This window comes from Myotis myotis, unplaced genomic scaffold (assembly GCF_014108235.1).
Source record: "Myotis myotis isolate mMyoMyo1 unplaced genomic scaffold, mMyoMyo1.p scaffold_m19_p_37, whole genome shotgun sequence".
NCBI lineage: Eukaryota > Metazoa > Chordata > Mammalia > Chiroptera > Vespertilionidae > Myotis > Myotis myotis.
Genome location: NW_023416343.1, coordinates 489,032 through 506,802, shown reverse-complemented (window position 1 = coordinate 506,802; position 17,771 = coordinate 489,032). Strand labels below are relative to the sequence as shown.

Genomic DNA, 17,771 nt, shown 5'->3' with positions numbered 1-17,771 from the left:
ACAGGGCCTCTTACTACACGGGCCTCAGTCCGGCCTGCATGTGGCCTCACTCTCTGTCCTCTGAAGGAGGCCCTTGGAGCTGGACACAGATGGGATATGGTGCGTCCTACCCAACAGCTTCCCTGAAAACTTTGTCATCACAACGACGAGCGTGAAGAAGCCCAAGGTGACCATCTCCTACCCTGGGGCCATGCTGAACATCATGGTCAAGGTGAGCCTGGTTTCCAGCGCCTGTCTGACGTGGGTTAGGAGAGGGGACTGGGCAGGCCCTGTCCACTGCTGGGAGCCCCGGTCATGTGCAGGTTTGGCTGGTGACGGTGAGGCTGCCCCTCTTGGTCTGGTTTTGCAGGAAGGCTTCACCAACGATCAGTACCAGGAGCTGGCCGAGCCGTCCTCGCTCACCTACGTCACCCGCTCTGAGAACAGCATCTTTTTCGAGGTTGACGGGCCCTACCTTGCCATGATCCTTCCAGCCTCTAAGGAAGAAGGCAAGAAGCTGAAGAAGAGGTAGGAGCCCCCCAGCCTCAGTGCACAGGAAAGGAAATGACGGATTCGATTAGCAACCTGCCCGGATGGACCAGGAGCCAGGGTGGGGAGACCTCAGTCCTGTCTTCTGGCCTTTTTGCCTCAGTTTGGGAAGCTGTTGACACTGATGCCACCAGCTCTGTTCTCCACCTGTTAGGTTCTGCTCCACAGGCGCAGGCCTTCAGTCATTGTTATGTTGGAGGGAGACCCTCAGTGCAGAGACGTGTGTGGATTTGAGAGGTGGGGTCAGGAGGGCAGAGAGGAGCCAGCTCACAGCTCCGTCACGCTGTGCCCGCTGTGCTTCCAGGTACGCTGTGTTCAACGAGGACGGCTCCCTGGCTGAGCTCAAGGGCTTCGAGGTGAAGCGCCGAGGGGAGCTGCAGCTCATCAAGATCTTCCAGTCGTCCGTGTTCGAGGCCTTCCTCAGGGGCAGCACCCTGGAGGAAGTGTACGGCTCTGTCGCCAAGGTGGCCGACTACTGGTTGGACGTGCTGTACAGCAAGGTGAGGTCGCCCTCCCATCTGGCTCTGAGGGATCCTGCAGGCAGAGGGACCCAGTGACAGATGAACTCAGGGCTAATGCTGGTGAAATCCCAAGACTTGCTGAGTGTGTCCAGCGGCAGGATTCTGTGAAGGAGACAAATAGCATGTGAGAAAGGAATCTAAGAGAAAAACTTGCCAACCGTCACATTAACTTCTTTGATCTCTAAGGCTTTGTTGGCCTTGTAAATGCACATACAATTCCTACAACTTAAGTGAGTTGGCTTGTCTCGAACACGCCTTCCTGTGGAATTGATCACTGCCCGTGCTGCTCTGTAGTGCTGCATGTCATCGAGTCTGCGTAGTGGGTCAGTTTCCCGAGCGAGGCCTCTGCTGTGGTAGCAGGGAGGCTCCCGCTTTCCATTGTGATGACGTCAGACATCTTTGCACAGATGCCTTTCCCCCCCAGGGTTGGCTAGGAAGAGGCTTTGGGATGGAAGGAATAGTGGAATATTCTGGAACATTGGCTGGCCCCCTTGGCTTTGTGACATCTGGTTCCTGGCATGCCTTGTTCTGTGTAGAGTTGACTCATGTGAGCACCAAGGGGGAAGGCACACGCAGTACTCGTGAGCCGGGAGGTCAGGGACACCTGTGCACAGGAGCACAAACGTCCAGGCTTCGTGTGTGGTTCTTCAGTCTTGCTGTGTCTGTGAGGCAGCCTTAGCATTACACTCCTTCAGCTCGTCCGCTGGGGAAACTCGATTCTGGGGGAAGAAGTGAGGTGAGCTGGGGACCCTCCTTTACTCTGCACGATGTTCTGCCCGCCCTCTCTCCAGGCAGCGAACATGCCAGATTCTGAGCTGTTCGAGTTGATCTCTGAGAACCGCTCCATGTCCCGGAAGCTGGAAGACTACGGGGAGCAGAAGTCTACGTCCATCAGCACCGCCAAGCGCCTGGCCGAGTTCCTGGGAGACCAGATGGTGAAGGACGCGGGGCTGAGCTGCCGCTACATCATCTCCCGGAAGCCCGAGGGCTCACCCGTCACCGAGAGGTGAGGGCTTCCAGGGTTAGGGAGGGTCGGTCTCAGACCCCGCAGATGGTGACAGGAAGGCCTGCTGGGCCCGACCACCTGGAGCCCAGAGAACCTGGGTCCGTGGAGGGTGGGCAACGATGGGCCCTGTCTCAAGGTCCAGTCACACCCTCTGGCAAAGTTCACGGTCGTGGGAAACACTGAGGTGTTGTGGACCCTGCATAGGAGTCGTGTGAGAGGAGGGCCCAGCTTCCTCTGGGCGAGGGCTCAGCAGGGCTGCACGGGCTTCGTCCTCGTCCTGCTTGTTCTCATGGGAAGTGAAATGGCAGGGCCTGCGGTCTGAGGACTGGGTGATGGACGCACAGGTGTTTCTTCCTGTTTCTTTGTGTTCATAACATTGCACGGTAGCAAGCACTGCCACCAGCTGCCCTCTCACTTTGTTGGTGACACACAAACTGGCTCGTTCTTCCAGGAAAGAGAGGACTTCCTGTCCGTTACCCAGTGAAGAGCCCTTTGGGAGTGGTCAGCTGTGTGCGTGCACACGCATGTGCCGTTTAGTGAGGGCATTTGTCAGCGGCTCTTCACGGTGGCCAAGCAACAGCCCCCATGGCCGCCGGTGGGGTGTGGCTATTAAACCGTGGTATTTTACACAATGAAGTATATTTAGTTACTAGACACAATAAACATATGTTGGGTATAGTTTATACAAAATACCTTTAAATGAAAGCAGGTTACAGAATCGGTGTCGAACCTTTATTTCCACGTAAAAGACTGTGCCCTGGTGTGCGCTGTGCCCCTTGTCTCCCAGGGCCATCCCACTCGCCATCTTCCAGGCAGAGCCCACGGTGAGGAGGCACTTCCTCCGGAAATGGCTGAAGAGCTCTTCCCTGCAGGACTTGGACATTCGGACGGTGAGTGCTGCTCTTCCACTCTCCGCAGGTCCGCTGGCTGGTCGGCTTAGTCTTCACTCTTGGCGTCCCCCTTTCTGACGTGCGATGTGTGAAGAAATAGACTTTAGGCAAAGCTGGAGGAGCTAGACTCAGGCTTTCACCGTGTCAGACAAGCCGAGGCTTGGCCTGGCGCAGGGTCCTGGTGCAGCTCTGCACCTCAGTTTCCTCCGAGAAATGGGCACTTTTGTCAGAGACTTTCCAAGAGGATCAGTAAGGTGCAGGGAAGGGCAGTGCTGCTGCTGCTGCCGCCTTCCTCACGCGCCCGTCGTCCCTGCAGATTCTGGACTGGGACTACTACATCGAGCGGCTGGGCAGCGCCATTCAGAAGATCATCACCATCCCCGCAGCTCTGCAGCAGGTGAGGTCAGACCACGGAAGCAGGCCCCCGTGTGGCTTAAAAGCCACGGGAACCTGAGCGTGGCCCAGACTCACGGTCAGACGAGTGACGAGTCCCACCTCATGCAGGTGAAGAACCCTGTGCCTCGAGTCAAACACCCCGACTGGCTGCACAAAAAACTACTGGAGAAGAACGATGTCTACAAGCAGAAGAAGATCAGCGAGCTCTTCATCCTTGAGGGCAAGAGACAGGTGATGGGGCCTGGCCTGGGACATGGAGGCTGTGGCGGTGGGGTGGGCTGGTCCCAGGGGCACCCAGCACCCGAGTCCCCGTGCTGCCGTTCGTGAGGTTGGATGCTTCCATTCAGGTGTCTGGAATTTTTTTTTCCTGAAAATGTACACCTTGATACTCTGCCCTTTAATTCCTCCCAGTGTTCTTTTGTGATAGGAGGTTTTTAGGTTAAAAATATTTAATGAGTAACTTTGTATCCGAGTACTTTATCCCATTCAGATGGGTTTTTAGAGGTGGATTTGCAGAGAGCCGTGTTTGAAGCCCTCTTTGGGTGATTGCAGGTGGGTGTGGCTCAGGCTCCGGATGGCGCCCAGAGCCTGGGTGCTCCCGACATGGAGGATTTTGGCCTTGAGAAGCCGCCCCACACCGCCATCCCCGTTGCTACGAAGAGGAAGCGGGTCCTCTGGGAGAGCCAGGAGGACTCACAGGATATGGGGCTGACGGTGTCCTGGAAGGAGATCCTGGGGCAGCCTCCGGCCCTCGGAACCACCCAGGTAAGAAGCCTCAGGGCATCTGGGCTGGCCGGTGGGCGAAGGGAGCAGGCCCCAGTCAGGCCCACACAGGTGTGCTGTCTCCCGCGGGGCCTGCTGAGCCGTGCAGGACATGGAGACGGTCATGACCCTGAGGAGGTTGGCACTGGGAAGCTGTGCATGTCCGTTGTCATAGCAGGTGTTCTGTCTCCCCTTGACCTGTCCTTCGTCTGTCCCAGGAAGAGTGGCTGGTCTGGCTCCGGTTCCACAAGAAGAAGTGGCAGCTGCAGGCCCGACAGCGCCTTGCCCGCAGGAAGAAGCAGCGTCTGGAGGCAGCAGGCGGGCTGCAGCCGGGGGCCGTGCGAGACAGGCCCAGCACAGGGCTGGGGGGCTTCTTGCGAAGAACTGCCCGCAGCGTTCTGGACCTCCCATGGCAGATCGTGCAGGTGTGCACGGGCATCCCCAGGGCAGGACACCCCGGGGCAGCTGCATGGCTGATAGGAAGGGGTCTTGGATGAAGGAGAAAGGGCAGACCTTGACCTCCGTGCCTCTGATTGCAGCTGGTCCTGGAGGCCGCCTGGGAGGCAGCCTGTCCACGTGTGTTGAGCTTTTTCTGTGACAGGTTGACACGAACTGCTGTACGATGTTTCCTTTCAGATCAGCGAGACCAGCCAGGCTGGCCTGTTCCGCCTGTGGGCTGTCATCGGCAGCGACTTGCACTGCATCAAGCTGAACATCCCCCGGGTGTTCTACGTGAACCAGCGGGTGCCCAAAGCGGAGGAGGGGACTGCATATCGTAAGGTACCGGAGGCAGCTGTTGCCTCTGAGGTTGTCTCCACGGTGATGGGGCTGCAGAAGGAATCAGGCTTTGCAGATACAGACTGGTGGGCTGCACGGCCCTGCGCCAGGTATTCTGGAGCCTCCATCTCCTAAGAACCTTCTCGGATGCTGCAGCAGTTACTGAGACGCCCTCTGTGAAGGGCTGAGCTGCTGGTGCCTTGTCCTGGGGGCACCGTCCTCCGTGTCTGTCTGACGTCCACGTAGCAGGGAAGAGAGGGGTTAGATAGTTGTCAGACGGCAGCTTTGCCTCCATAGGCTTTTCTGGTGCTAAAGCTTTACGGGGTGTCATTCACCCGCTGCAGCTCCCTCACTTAAAGTACAGTTCTGTTGCTGACAGTATATTCCGTTGTGCAGCCAACGTCACAGTTTATCTGAGAACATTTCCATCATCCCCAGGAGACATCCCAGGCCCCGCAGCAGTCTCCTCCCCCAGCCCTCAGCAGCCAGCAGCCATGGTCTGCCTTTAGACGAGCCCACCGCAGACATTTCCTATAAGTGGGGTCCAGCGTGGGGGGGGCGGGGGGGGGGGGCTCTGCCTCCTCCTCAGGCGGGTCCTCATGGTTCTCACCTGGTGTCAGTGAGCACCCAGCCGGCCCAGACCAGAGCTCACGGAGGCTGCCCTGGCCCATTTCTCAGCCGGGCACAGGGAATTGCGGAACAAGCTCACTTGTGTTGAGCAGAGAGACCTGTGTGTGGGAGCTGTAGTGAGGGAGGAGGTTTCTGGAGACGGTGAAACTTCACCCTGGGCACTCAGGATGTGGATGTGGGGAGAGACGGGGAGGGCATAGCACAGGAGGGAACAGGTGGCCTGGAGCTCCTGTGGCTTTCAGGATACTCTACCCTTTGAGTGCCTCTCCTGCTCCCTCCGCACCAGGACCATCCCACTGTCCCCCGGGCCTCCTGGTTTTTGCTGCCTGCACCCTCATAAACCAGGAGAGGACAGAGGAAAGTGAACTGGGACCTGCTGCGTCTGAGCTTGACTGCCTCTCAGAGGACTTAGAGGCTTGTGTTGTGCCCTGAGCTTTAGTTTTACTCTGGAGAGTGAAACGGTACCCCACAGTTGTGGGCACCAGATGTGCTAGGACTGTTTAAACAAGCATATGTGTGTGCGCCTGTGTGGGGTGTGTGTGTAACAAACTTCACCACGTGCCGTGTGACAAGGTCATTGCTGTTGCCCCAGGTGAATCGAGTCCTTCCTCGCTCCAACGCGGTCTACAATCTCTATGAGTACTCAGTGCCGGAGGACATGTACCAAGAGCACATCAATGAGATCAATACCGAGCTGTCAGCCCCAGACATCGAGGGCGTGTACGAGACTCAGGTAACTGCCTTCCCAGCTCACTGAGCAAGCATCTGGCTGGATGGAACAGAGGGGAGCAGCCCACGTAGGGCGTGGGAAGGCCAGCAGCAGCCACTGGATTCCACCCCAGGGACAGAATTTCTGCAGCGATGGCCTGGAGCAGAGGGCTATCCCCAACTGCCGCCCCGCTCAGCCCCACCCACCCTGACGCCTTGTAGGTGCCGTTACTGTTCCGGGCCCTGGTGCACCTGGGCTGTGTGTGTGTGGTCAGTAAACAGCTGGTGAGGCACCTGTCGGGCTGGGAAGCAGAAACCTTCACTCTTGAGCACCTGGAGATGCGCTCTCTGGCCCAGTTCAGCTACCTGGAACCAGGTATGGTGTGTTCCAGCTGCCCCACTTGGCCCCACCTCCCACGAATCCCAGGTGACCTGTGTGTCCTCCATAGGGAGCATCCGCCACATCTACCTGTATCATCGCACACACGGCCACAAGGCACTCTTCGGCATTTTTGTGCCCTCTCAGCGCAGGGCGTCCGTGTTTGTGCTGGACACTGTGAGTTCTCGTCCAGGGCTATGGGAGGACAGACCACTGGGTAGGATGTCCTAGCCCCGCCTTGTTCCCGAAGCCTCTGCCCATGAGTGCCTGTGGGGAGTGAGAAGTGGAACCACCCCTCCTTCGGGGGCGGGGGCTGGGGGGAGAGCTGACTTGGCCCTTGTTCAGGTGCGAAGCAACCAGATGCCCAGCCTCAGCGCCCTGTACTCGGCCGAGCACAGCCTCCTGCTGGAGAAAGTGGGCCCCGAGCTCTTGCCTCCCCCAAAGCACACGTTTGAAGTGCGGGCTGAGACCGACTTGAAGACCATCTGCAGAGCCATCCAGCGCTTCCTACTGGCCTACAAGGTGAGTGAAGTGGGGGTGCTGCTGTTTGAGCCTCTCCCCCAGAATGGGTCCTCCCAGATGCTTGCTTTTCTGTGCCCAGGAGGAGCGCCGGGGGCCCACCCTCATCGCCGTGCAGTCCAACTGGGAGCTGAGGAGGCTGGCTGGCGAGATTCCCGTCCTGGAGGAGTTCCCGCTGGTGCCTGTCCGCGTGGCCGACAAGATCAGCTACGGAGTCCTGGACTGGCAGCGCCATGGAGCCCGGCGCATGATCCGCCACTATCTCAACCTGGACACCTGCCTGTCGCAGGCTTTTGAGATGAGCCGGTGAGCAGAGTATAGGGCTTTTGCTTGGCGTTTCAGCCGCTCTGCCCACCTTCATGTTGCCGGCCTGTCAGTCTCTGACAGCAAGTTGATCTCCCCAGTTTCCACCCCTTCCTGAGACCAGTTTAGAACTCCCCTCGTGACCCTGACCCTGACCCTGTGCAGGTACTTCCATATCCCCATTGGGAATCTGCCTGAGGACATCTCCACCTTTGGCTCCGACCTGTTCTTCGCCCGCCACCTCCAGCGCCACAACCACCTGCTCTGGCTGTCCCCTACCTGGCGCCCTGACCTGGGCGGGAAGGAGGCTGACGACAACCGCCTCATCATGGAGTTTGAGGACCAAGCCACCGTGGAGATCAACAGTTCAGGCTGCTACTCCACAGGTGGGTGGGGAGGCCCACAGGGATCTCAGCAGCTGGTGGTCGTGTTTGTTGCCATTCTTTAGTGGCGAGAATCCCAGCGCTGACCCTCAGAGCTGGACCACGCTGGTGTGGGATGAATCGGGGCGGGCTCTGTGACCAGCAGCAGTGTTTCTGAGGGAAGCTTGCTGGGGGTGGGCTCTACGCCCTGGGGTGGTCAGTGCACAGGTGTGTGTCTGTGTGCAGTGTGTGTGGAGCTGGACATTCAGAACCTGGCCGTCAACACCATCCTGCAATCTCACCACGTCAACGACATGGAGGGGGCCGACAGCATGGGCATCAGCTTCGACGTGATCCAGCAAGCTTCCCTGGAGGACATGATCACCGGCAACCAAGCCGCCAGCCTTCCCGCCAGCTACGACGAGACAGCCCTCTGCTCCAGCACCTTCAGGTGCCCTGCTGCGTCCCCAGGCATCTCCTGCCTGTTGTTCTTGCGCCCTCTCCTGTCCAGAGGCAGAATAACAGCCTGGGGTTGAGAAGGGACAGTAGGAATCCTTTTATCCTCTGCCCTTGTTTTGGGAAACTAAGAGCTAAGACATTGTCACTGGGGCTTCCCTCCACCTGCTGGGTAGAGTCTGTCCTGGTTCTCCCGGCCGGTGAGGCGCCCAACACCCACCATTCTAGTCTATTCTGGCACGGAGGAGGGGAGGGTTGAGAAGTGTATGGGGAGGTGGTAGGGCTAGCCTCGTCCAAGGGGTGCAGAGAGCTGAGCAGTGGGGTTTGGAGAGGGAGGGTGACTGGGGAACACGCTCTCCCCTCCAGGATCCTGAAGAGCATGGTGGTGGGCTGGGTGAGGGAGATCACGCAGTACCGCAACATCTACGCCGACAACCAGGTGATGCACTTCTACCGCTGGCTGCGCTCCCCGTCCTCGCTGCTCCACGACCCGGCCCTGCACCGCACGCTGCACAGCATGATGAAGAAGCTCTTTCTGCAGTGAGTGTGCCGGCCTGTGTCCCTGGGCCCAGCACCTGTGGGATCACACGGCCCGCCGCTGGTTCGCGCAACACATAGTCTTTCTGCTGTGTTTCTGCACAAGCGGCTGTACACGGTGTTCTGACCTCCTTGTCGGACTTAATGGTCGACCTTGGAGGTCTGCATGAGGTGCACCGTCCATGGTAGTGGGCAGAGGCGGTTCCCAGAGCTTGGGCTGTTACCAATAACCAAGGCACAGCCTGTGCGTAAGGGCATGCGAGCGTCCCGTGCAGTGATCCCAGGAAGCGGCCCTGCTGCCGCGCTGGTGGATCCTACGACTGGGAGATGTGCTAACTGGGTCCTGGCCCAAGAGCTCTCCATCGATGGCTCTGCCAGCCCAGCCCTTCCTGTGTGGTGGGCACAGTGCCAGCTGACCGGAGGTGGGGGGGGATGGTTTTTGTGGCTCCTAACCTGCAGTCCTCATGATGAATCAAGTGGGCTTTCTCTTCATATCTTTTGTCCACTTTTCTCTAATTGTGTTGTTTTCTCATTGATTTATGAGTTCTTTCTATGTAAGAATCATTTTCTATGAAATGAGTTGCACATTTTTTCCTGTTCTTGATTCTGTTTGGCTTTGTTTATGGTGTGTTTTCCATGTAGAAACCTTCATGCTTTGTTGCTTCTGGGTTCCAGGCTTTTCTGCTTCAGGTCATCCACTTGCCTCACGGTGTCTTCTGGGATGCTCTGTAGCCTCCTGACTGTTGATTCTGTCCTTGGTCCTCAGGCTCATCGCTGAGTTCAAGCGCCTGGGGTCATCAGTCGTTTATGCCAACTTCAACCGCATCGTCCTGTGCACGAAGAAGCGGCGGATCGAGGACGCCCTGGCCTACGTGGAGTACATCACCACCAGGTGTCAGCACCACCCCTCAGTCAGCTCCTCTGTCCTATGCCATCTGCTCTCCAAACTCCTGGCACAAGCCTGTGGCTGGTCTGTGGCAGCCACAACTGTCTCCTGCCTCTGGAGATCTGGCAAAGCCTTGATTTCACCTTCATTTCTGAGATTTTCATTAGCAATAGAACTGTAGATGGGTCTTTTTTGAGTCTTTTTCCTTCTCTGTGCTTCTTTCTGGATAACTTCTGTTAAGTCTTTAAATTGACCCGTCTTCGGCGCTGTGTCATCTGCCCCAAACCCCCCTCAGACGTGGTGCTGTCTCCTCCGTTTCTGGTCTTCCCTTCAGCTCTGGGCGCAGTGCAGCTATAGTGTTCCCGGCCCTCTGCTCGCTCCGGCGCCGTTGGGGTTGGGGCTGGTTGCAGTTGGCAGCCTGTCTCCTCATTCTGGGCTGCTTCTCTGCTTCTCTGCAAACTGGTGACCTTCTGTTGATGCCAGACACTGGGTCTTGACTTGTGTGTCAGATGCTTTTGCATTCCTGTGACTGTTCTGGGGCTTTATGTTGTTACTTGAAAACAGTTTGATTTTGGGGGCCTTTTTGAGATTTGTAGGCAGGGCCAGAGCACCAGTAGTCCAGAGTTCACTATTCCCCACCCTTGAAGCAGGCTCTCCAGTGGCGATGGGAGCAGGCGTGTGGGATTGGGCTCCGGGGAGAGCTGGGACCAGCCCGGGAGGCTTCTCGCCTCTCCAGCCCTCCACGCCTCCCGTTACTCCCGCCCAGATACAGAAGTCTCCTCACTGCTATTGGCCATTTTCCTGTCATTTTCCGTAGGAAGTTTGAGGGTTTTAAGTCAGTGGAGGGTAGGAAGGAAAGTGGAAAAAAGAGAAAACTGTTGAGTTCGTGGGTTCAGTCTCTGCTCTGCTTCTTTCCAGCATCCACTCGAAGGAGATCTTCCACTCCCTGACGATTTCCTTCTCTCGGTGCTGGGAGTTTCTCCTCTGGATGGATCCCTCCAACTATGGTGGCATCAAAGGAAACGTGCCCGCTCGCATCCACTGTGGACGGGTGAGGCGACAGTCCCAGAGGCTGGGATTCTCTGGGGTCTGCATCTGTCCGTTGGCCACACATTGTGCTCACGCGTCTGAGGAGAGGTCGCGAGCACGCAGACAAGGAGGTGCAGGATCAGAGTCAGCAGGGGTGGGATCAGGACCAGCAGCCAGAGTCGGGCCGACCGGGGAGGGGAGGCCCCAGAGGACTCGGGATGTGGCGGGAAGTGGAGCTTGCAGGGAGCAAGGCTCAGCGACTGGCGCGAGGCAGCTGTGAGTCCAGCGGCGGGTGAGGGCAGTGGTCACGGGTGGCTGAGAGCTGGCCAGGGCAGGCCACTTGTGCCCGTGGCCTTGATGAGGATTTGGTGGGAGCCGTGCTGCTGAGAAAGCTGGCGGGAGAAGGCTGCCATTGGTGCTGTGCTGAGGTGGGAGGTCCGTGGGCTCTATGGGAGAATAGGAGGTGCAAGCAGTGTAGTCGGAAGCGCAGTGGTGGCTGCTGCTCAGAATGGCAGACATCAGACTTCCCGTGTTAACCTGGAAGGTGCTGTCAAGAGCGGAACCTGCTCAGGCATGGGCATCGCAGTAGGGAGCCGACCGGGAGATGTGGAACTTAGACCATAGGACTGGTCGCCCAGGGCTCTGCTGGTTCTTCCCTTTCTGGGGGGTGGGAGGAGGCAACTGTGGAGTGAACCCTTGGGAGGGTGGAGTGGGAACCGTCTCCACGAGGTGAGTGCACTGAACCCCAGGCATGTGACTGACATACCTGATGTGCTGTTAGAGTCTGCGGGGATCTGCCGGCTCGGGGCGGGCGCTAGACCAGGTGGAATCAGTAGACCAGGGTCAACATGACTCAACTGGGGTATGCATCCCACGGCTGCGGGCAGACATGGCTGGGACTGTTACAACAGGACCCCCAGAAAGAGGGCAGAGCGGAGGAGGAGCCTGAGGAGGAAGTTGAGGATGATGACGAGGGCGAGGATGATGACGGGCGGGAACCAGACGTGGAGGACCTGCTGGAAAACAACTGGAACATTGTGCAGTTCCTGCCACAGGCAGCCTCCTGCCAGGGCTACTTCCTCATGATCGTCTCAGGTGAGCCTCTCAGCTGTCACGGCTGCGTGGTCCGCGGAACAATGAGGTCCTGGTCCGTTTGCCTCACAAGAGAAACCAGGGGTGCAGGGCCTCCCCCTCTTGCTGCGCCTGCTGAGAAGGGCTGTCCCCGAGGGGCTCCTAGTTCTGCCCCAAGATTTGTGTGCACATGTGGCAACTAAAGGTAAAGCCCAGGTAGGGAAGACAGGGCACTTCCTGAATGAACTGCCAGCCTCTGGGCTCTGAGGCTGAGCTTCTGCTGTTGGGAACTCTTGTCACTGATTTGGGTCTATATGGTCTAAGGTTTAGTGTTTACAAACCAGATTATCCAGACTGAGGTACAAATGAAGCACATACCTGCAATGCCCGTCGTAGGACCGGACCGTTCCTGACGAGCCTGCCAAGCTCAGCACTCAGACATGGTCACAAGGTGCTGAGGTGGTTCCATTGTGCTTGTTTTATATTTTATCTGTGTGTCCCGAGTCTCACTTTGTCGAGTTCTTTTGAAACATGTGGGTCTGGTGTGCTGACCGGAGTTGAGCTTTTCTTTTGTCGCTGCCCAGTGTGGAGGTTGAGGAGAATTGCCTCATGTAGATGGTGCTCTCTAAGCATGAACGTGGGCATCATTCCCGTTTCTGTATGGGCTCTGGCTCCTCTAAATGCATCAAATAGAATCATCGCCAGTAACAACATTTCAGCCAGGCTGGCCGGCGGTCTGACCAGCCACCGGGTCTCCCTGGACTCTGGGTCCTGAGCGTCGTCAGCTCCAGGTCCTGTGCCCCCCTCTGCAGCGTACATTGTGGCCGTGTACCACAGCATGAAGGAGGAGCTGAGGCGCAGCGCCCCGGGCAGCACCCCCGTGAGGAGACGGGCAGCCAGCCAGCCGTCGCAGGAGGCCCAGGCAGCAGCCGGAGCCCTGCCCGGTGAGCGCACCCTTGCTGCCAAGACCACACACCTGTGACCTGACCCCTCGCCCCCCCTCCAGGGCAGGGTCCCCGAGTTGCTTCCTCAGCATCCTCGTCACTGTGCCAAGTGGGAGCAGCACCATGTCACCCCTCTTCCCAGGAATGATCACCTTCTCTCAAGATTACGTGGCAAATGAACTCACTCAGAACTTCTTCACCATCACCCAGAAGATTCAGAGGAAAGTCACGGGCTCTCGGAACTCAGCTGAGCTCTCAGAGATGTTTCCTGTCCTGCCCGGCTCTCACTTGGTGCTTAATAACCCTGCCCTGGAGTTCATCAAGTATGTGTGCAAGGTGAGGCCCTGCTCCTACCTGTGCAAGGTGAGGGCAGGAGTAAGAAACGCATTTCTCCCACAACACTCTGCCCACCGTTCTGAACAGCCCGTGTGTGTGAGCTATTTGCAGCTCCTGGAGCCTGTGCTCCAGTGAGGGGCGGCCGGTCAGTGAGGGGGGTGAGTTCAGGGAGCACAGGTGCTGTGAGCTGGGCTCAGAGAAGTGGGGAAGGTGATGGGCCTCTGATGGGGCCTGGGGCTAAGACCACAGTGACCAGGAGGGTGCAGCCACATGTGGATCCCAGGAAGGCACAATGTCTGGGCCGAATGGGTAAAGGCCCTGGGGCGGGGTGATCTGGGGGTGCTGGTGAAACAGCAGGTGCTCCAGGCCCTGTGGGGCTAGAGGGCCAGACGAACCAGGGACCACACGGAGCTCCCGAAACACCCAGGCTTCAGAGGAGAGCTCCATGGGTGCCAAATGCCGTTCTGGGAAAGGAGACGGAATCAAAGGTGGAATACTGTTACCAGACCAGGACAAGCAGGCGCCTCGCTGCTCATGAAGTCACCTCCCGGCCACTGCATCTCACGGTGACGGACTCGCCAGGATCAAGTGGCAGCAGAGCTTTAGGGGAGGGAGAGCCCTCCTTACAGACAGGAGGGTTAGCTGGCTTCCCCTCGGCTCTGCAGGCCCCTGGGTGGGCCGGGCAGTCCCTCACCCTGAGGGTGGACATTAGCCACTTCGCACGTGAGATTGTCAGGCTCCAGTAGACTTAGGACTGCCTGTCACTCAGGGAAAAGGAGCCAGTGAGGCTGACAGGCAGAGCCCGAGTCCCGAGCTGAGGCCGTGAGGGAACCACTGCGGCTGAGGAGGCAGCTCTGACGGGACAGGAAGTGTGAGGTGGTGCTCGGCCACGCGGTCTCAGTCCAGACAGAGCAGCGGGAGGCCCAGGAGCTCCCTTCACCGCGCCCTGGTCTCTGCAGGTCCTGTCTTTGGACACAAACATCACAAACCAGGTGAACAAGCTCAACCGGGACCTGCTCCGCCTGGTGGACGTTGGTGAGTTCTCGGAGGAGGCCCAGTTCCGAGACCCCTGCCGCTCCTACGTGCTCCCGGAGGTCATCTGCCACAGCTGTAACTTCTGCCGGGACCTGGACCTGTGCAAAGACCCGTCCTTCTCTCAGGTGGAGCACCCACTCTTGTGTGACCTGTCTCTCCCTGTGGGTGACGTCCGCTAGCTGTGGCATGACTAGGACCTGCCAGCTTTCTTAAGGCCCTCGGCTGCCATGTGCTGGATCATCATCCAGTGAACGTGTGAGGACGGTGTTGTGATGGGAGGGTGCCCGGGGCTGAGTGAGCTGCCGCAGGCGGTTATGCGCCTCTCACCTCTCACGAAGGCTCTGCCCCAGTCTCCTCAAGGCTGGTTCCCTCGGCCTAGTGGAGGGGCACTGCCAGGGAGGTGGGCAAAGGATGACCTGCTCCCTCTCTGCCCAGGATGGGGCTGTGCTGCCCCAGTGGTTCTGCTCCAACTGCCAGGCCGCCTACGACTCCTCGGCGATCGAAATGGCCCTGGTGGAAGCCCTGCAGAAGAAGCTGATGGCCTTCACCCTGCAGGACCTGGTGAGCAGCGGATCTCGGGTCATAACCTGGTCCTTCGAGATGCCCACCTGTTGGGTCAGGCCTCATCCACAGCCCAAGTGATTCAGTCTTATAGCTCCTATTGGGCACCTACAGCGGCCAAGTGCTGGCCTCCTGGGCCTTTCCTTCTAGTGGAGGGAGATAGATGGCAAACAAGATAAAGGATGTAAGTGGGATGAGGGTCCAGAACCAGTGGGTGTGTGTGTGTGTGTGTGTGTGTGTGTGTGTGTGTGTGTGTGACGGGGTGTTCAGCATTTGATGCGGGGACTGGGAGGCATGGGTTCTGGGCAGGAACAGCGGCGCTTGGTGTGGCCGGTGGGTGGGCCCACAGCGAGGGCGGGGAAGCAGCTGGACGTTAGGTGAGGCCGCTGTGCGGTCTGGCTTTTATCCACAGTTGAGGTGCAGACGGGGGGCTGGCGGGGGCGTGGAGCTCTTGACTGGGGTCTTCCTCATTTCAGATCTGCCTGAAGTGCCGAGGCGTGAAGGAGACCAACATGTCCGTGTACTGCAGCTGTGCGGGCGGCTTCGCCCTCACCATCCACACCAAGGTCTGGGCAGCTGCCCCTGGCCATTGCCCGTCTGGCCCTCACCCACACCTCTCTCTCCCTACGCTCCGGGCCTTGGCCCGCATCCCTGCACCTCCTCTGGGACTGGGTCTCATGGTGACTGGTTCTTCTGCAGGTCTTCATGGAGCAGATCAGAATCTTCCGGAACATTGCCCAGCACTATGGCATGTCATACCTCATGGAGACCCTGGAGTGGCTGCTGCAGAAGAACCCCCAGCTGGGCCATTAGCAAGGCGGGCCTGTCCCCTCTCTGCCCCAGCTTCCCAGCTGGAGACCATCTCCAGGACTCGGCACCAAAGAAAATGACCTTCAGGGTGCTTTCAGGGAGGGGTCACTTGGCCCAAACCAGCCATCCAGCCAGAGCAGGAAGTGGCCCACCTAGGTCCCAGTCCCAGCCTTGGTCAGGGCAGCCCGATAGGTCGTTCTCGTGCACAAACACGTGTGGCCTCTGCTGCTGCTGCTGCAGGGCCTGGCCCTCCTGCCCCACCTCTGCATCCCCTTTGCCCTCAGGGCCTTCTGTTTGAGCCAAACCTGGGGGAGGGGGCAAGGGACACCTGGGTGGGAGACTGCAGCTCTGCTCCCAGGCACTGTGACCTCAGAGACGCCCTCCACGGCTTCACCCGTGGGTGTGGCCACTTCCAGGAATCGGGCCCTGAGCCCTTGGGGACCTGGCATCTTCAGACGGCAGGTTCCTGGGCGGCTGGCATCCCTGCACTTGGGCTTGGATTTCTCTGTGGAGACTTCCTGGTCAGGGGGGCGGGGTCTGCGTCAGGTGGTCCCCTCATCTGGGCCCGGGCTTCTCGGAGCTTGACCACACCGCCTGCCCTCAGAGCCTACCTGTGCCCCAAGGAGGCCTGGCACAGGGGGTCACCCATTGATCATGGATTGTACAGCATCTGTTACCTCTTGGACTTCGGAAAAATTATTTTTCACCCACAAGATTTTAGGTTCTTTCCTTCATGGGAAGGGGAAGAGAGGAAGCAGCACCTTTGTCAGGTAGAGGAGGTTCTGTTCTTGTTCCTCAGCTCAGGTTGACCTGGGACCTGGGACCCTGCAGGGCACTAGCTCAGGGTCCAGCCCTGGCCTAGAGCCTTTCCGAGTGCCAGCTTCTCCCTCCGTCTGTCTTCAGCCCCAGAACATAAGACGAGCTCTGTGCACCTTTTAAACAAAATAGGACTGGGGACAGGACAAAAAACCCGCCCATCCCATGTAAAAAGCATGCCCAGATGGTGAGGCGGCAGATTCAGAAACTTCAAAAGGTGGGCTCATGGGAGGGCCGGGGGCTTCAGCCAGTTTAACTTCATTTGCACGCTGCTTCTCCGTCTGGGAGGAAGGAAGGCTGCTGTCTGTACGGCAGCATTGGCCTCTGATAGCACCCGCCTGCCTGGGCCAGGCCCAATGGCCAGGAGAAACCTGACGCTGGCTGGAAGGTGGATGGAGCCCACGTCAGCCCCAAATGGAGATCAAATCAGATTAGGTCTGGGTGGGGGGGCTAACAGCTTCCCGGTAATGATGCTGAAGACGTGCAGGAGGAGGTGGGGATGCCCACAGCAGCACCCTGGACACTGCACGCCTGTCCCTGCAGCAAGACAGGGCCTGGGCACCCTGGTTTCTGAGCTCCCAGCTGTGCCCTGGAAGTCAGCTTGGGTGGGGGCATTTGGGGTGCCAGGCCCTGGTCACTCTGCTTAGGAAACCCGAGCCCCTGGCCCTGGTTCTTGAGCTTGCAGCCCAGCCCCGACTGGAAAAGCCAGTTTCTCCGAAACTAGAGCTGGACATCTGTGAGCCAGACCCATGGGGTGTCCAGTATTTGGGTGACCTGTGCAGCCAGTGTCCCAAGCGGGGAGGAGCTGAAGATGGTTGGGTGGGGTCAAATGGAGCGTTTTCTGGTTGCAGCCAGTGGGGCAAGCCCAATAGGCAGGTGGGAAGGGCATTCAGACCTGGGGGGGGGGGGGGGCCAGGGCTGGTATGGTCTGAACCCTCCTTCCCCTTGAGCTTGGGAGTGATGGGACCACTGTTGAGGTCTGTGCATAGGTGCTTGGCTCATGCCTCCTCACACCTGCACACGCCACCACTGTTGCTAGAGAAACCATGTCCAGCCAAACTGGTCCATTGAATGTAATGAGCTGTGGCATCTGAGGATGCAGGAGCCGGTTACCCACAGGCCCACACTCCCCACACCAAATGGCAGCCCAGCAGCTTTCCTTGGGTGCAACTCATGCCCTCCCTCCTGACTGCCATCCTTTCCCTTAGTTTGGGGCCTGGGGTGATCCCTGCAGGAAGGTGGTGACGGCACTGACAAGGGTGGAACTGAGACAAGACAGGGTGCCTGCCTCCCACCCCCCACCCCACTGGCCCTGGTCAGATGTGGCTGGACCAGAGGGCAGCCATGAGCCTGGATATTGCACTGGCTGGCAAGGCCCCTGCAGCCCCTGCACAGGGACCCACCGCTATGGACTAGTATTTGTCTTCAGGGCCTCCACACGCTTTTCCCAAAACACAGGGCAAGATGGTAATGATCAATAAAATTAAAAATTAAAAAAAAAGGTGGTAA

The 17,771-nt window shown here is 58.4% G+C and overlaps 1 protein-coding gene across 1 annotated transcript in view; it reads left to right on the top strand.

Moving 5' to 3' along the window:
• POLE (DNA polymerase epsilon, catalytic subunit) overlaps window positions 1-17,762 on the top strand; it is a 28,896-nt gene extending 11,134 nt beyond the window's left edge. Inside the window, exons 23-49 of the mRNA XM_036303496.1 lie at window positions 67-211; window positions 350-507; window positions 833-1,028; window positions 1,841-2,055; window positions 2,843-2,945; window positions 3,262-3,342; window positions 3,450-3,572; window positions 3,894-4,106; window positions 4,322-4,528; window positions 4,740-4,883; window positions 6,103-6,243; window positions 6,441-6,594; window positions 6,668-6,774; window positions 6,943-7,119; window positions 7,199-7,422; window positions 7,585-7,805; window positions 8,028-8,232; window positions 8,604-8,777; window positions 9,541-9,666; window positions 10,579-10,711; window positions 11,601-11,784; window positions 12,573-12,704; window positions 12,847-13,040; window positions 14,000-14,200; window positions 14,511-14,636; window positions 15,113-15,202; window positions 15,336-17,762. Of these exons, the coding sequence (XP_036159389.1) occupies window positions 67-211; window positions 350-507; window positions 833-1,028; window positions 1,841-2,055; window positions 2,843-2,945; window positions 3,262-3,342; window positions 3,450-3,572; window positions 3,894-4,106; window positions 4,322-4,528; window positions 4,740-4,883; window positions 6,103-6,243; window positions 6,441-6,594; window positions 6,668-6,774; window positions 6,943-7,119; window positions 7,199-7,422; window positions 7,585-7,805; window positions 8,028-8,232; window positions 8,604-8,777; window positions 9,541-9,666; window positions 10,579-10,711; window positions 11,601-11,784; window positions 12,573-12,704; window positions 12,847-13,040; window positions 14,000-14,200; window positions 14,511-14,636; window positions 15,113-15,202; window positions 15,336-15,449 (4,288 nt within the window). The 3' untranslated portion in view covers window positions 15,450-17,762. The remainder of the gene's footprint in view (window positions 1-66; window positions 212-349; window positions 508-832; window positions 1,029-1,840; window positions 2,056-2,842; window positions 2,946-3,261; window positions 3,343-3,449; window positions 3,573-3,893; window positions 4,107-4,321; window positions 4,529-4,739; window positions 4,884-6,102; window positions 6,244-6,440; window positions 6,595-6,667; window positions 6,775-6,942; window positions 7,120-7,198; window positions 7,423-7,584; window positions 7,806-8,027; window positions 8,233-8,603; window positions 8,778-9,540; window positions 9,667-10,578; window positions 10,712-11,600; window positions 11,785-12,572; window positions 12,705-12,846; window positions 13,041-13,999; window positions 14,201-14,510; window positions 14,637-15,112; window positions 15,203-15,335) is intronic.
• The last annotated feature ends 9 nt before the right edge of the window (window positions 17,763-17,771 follow it).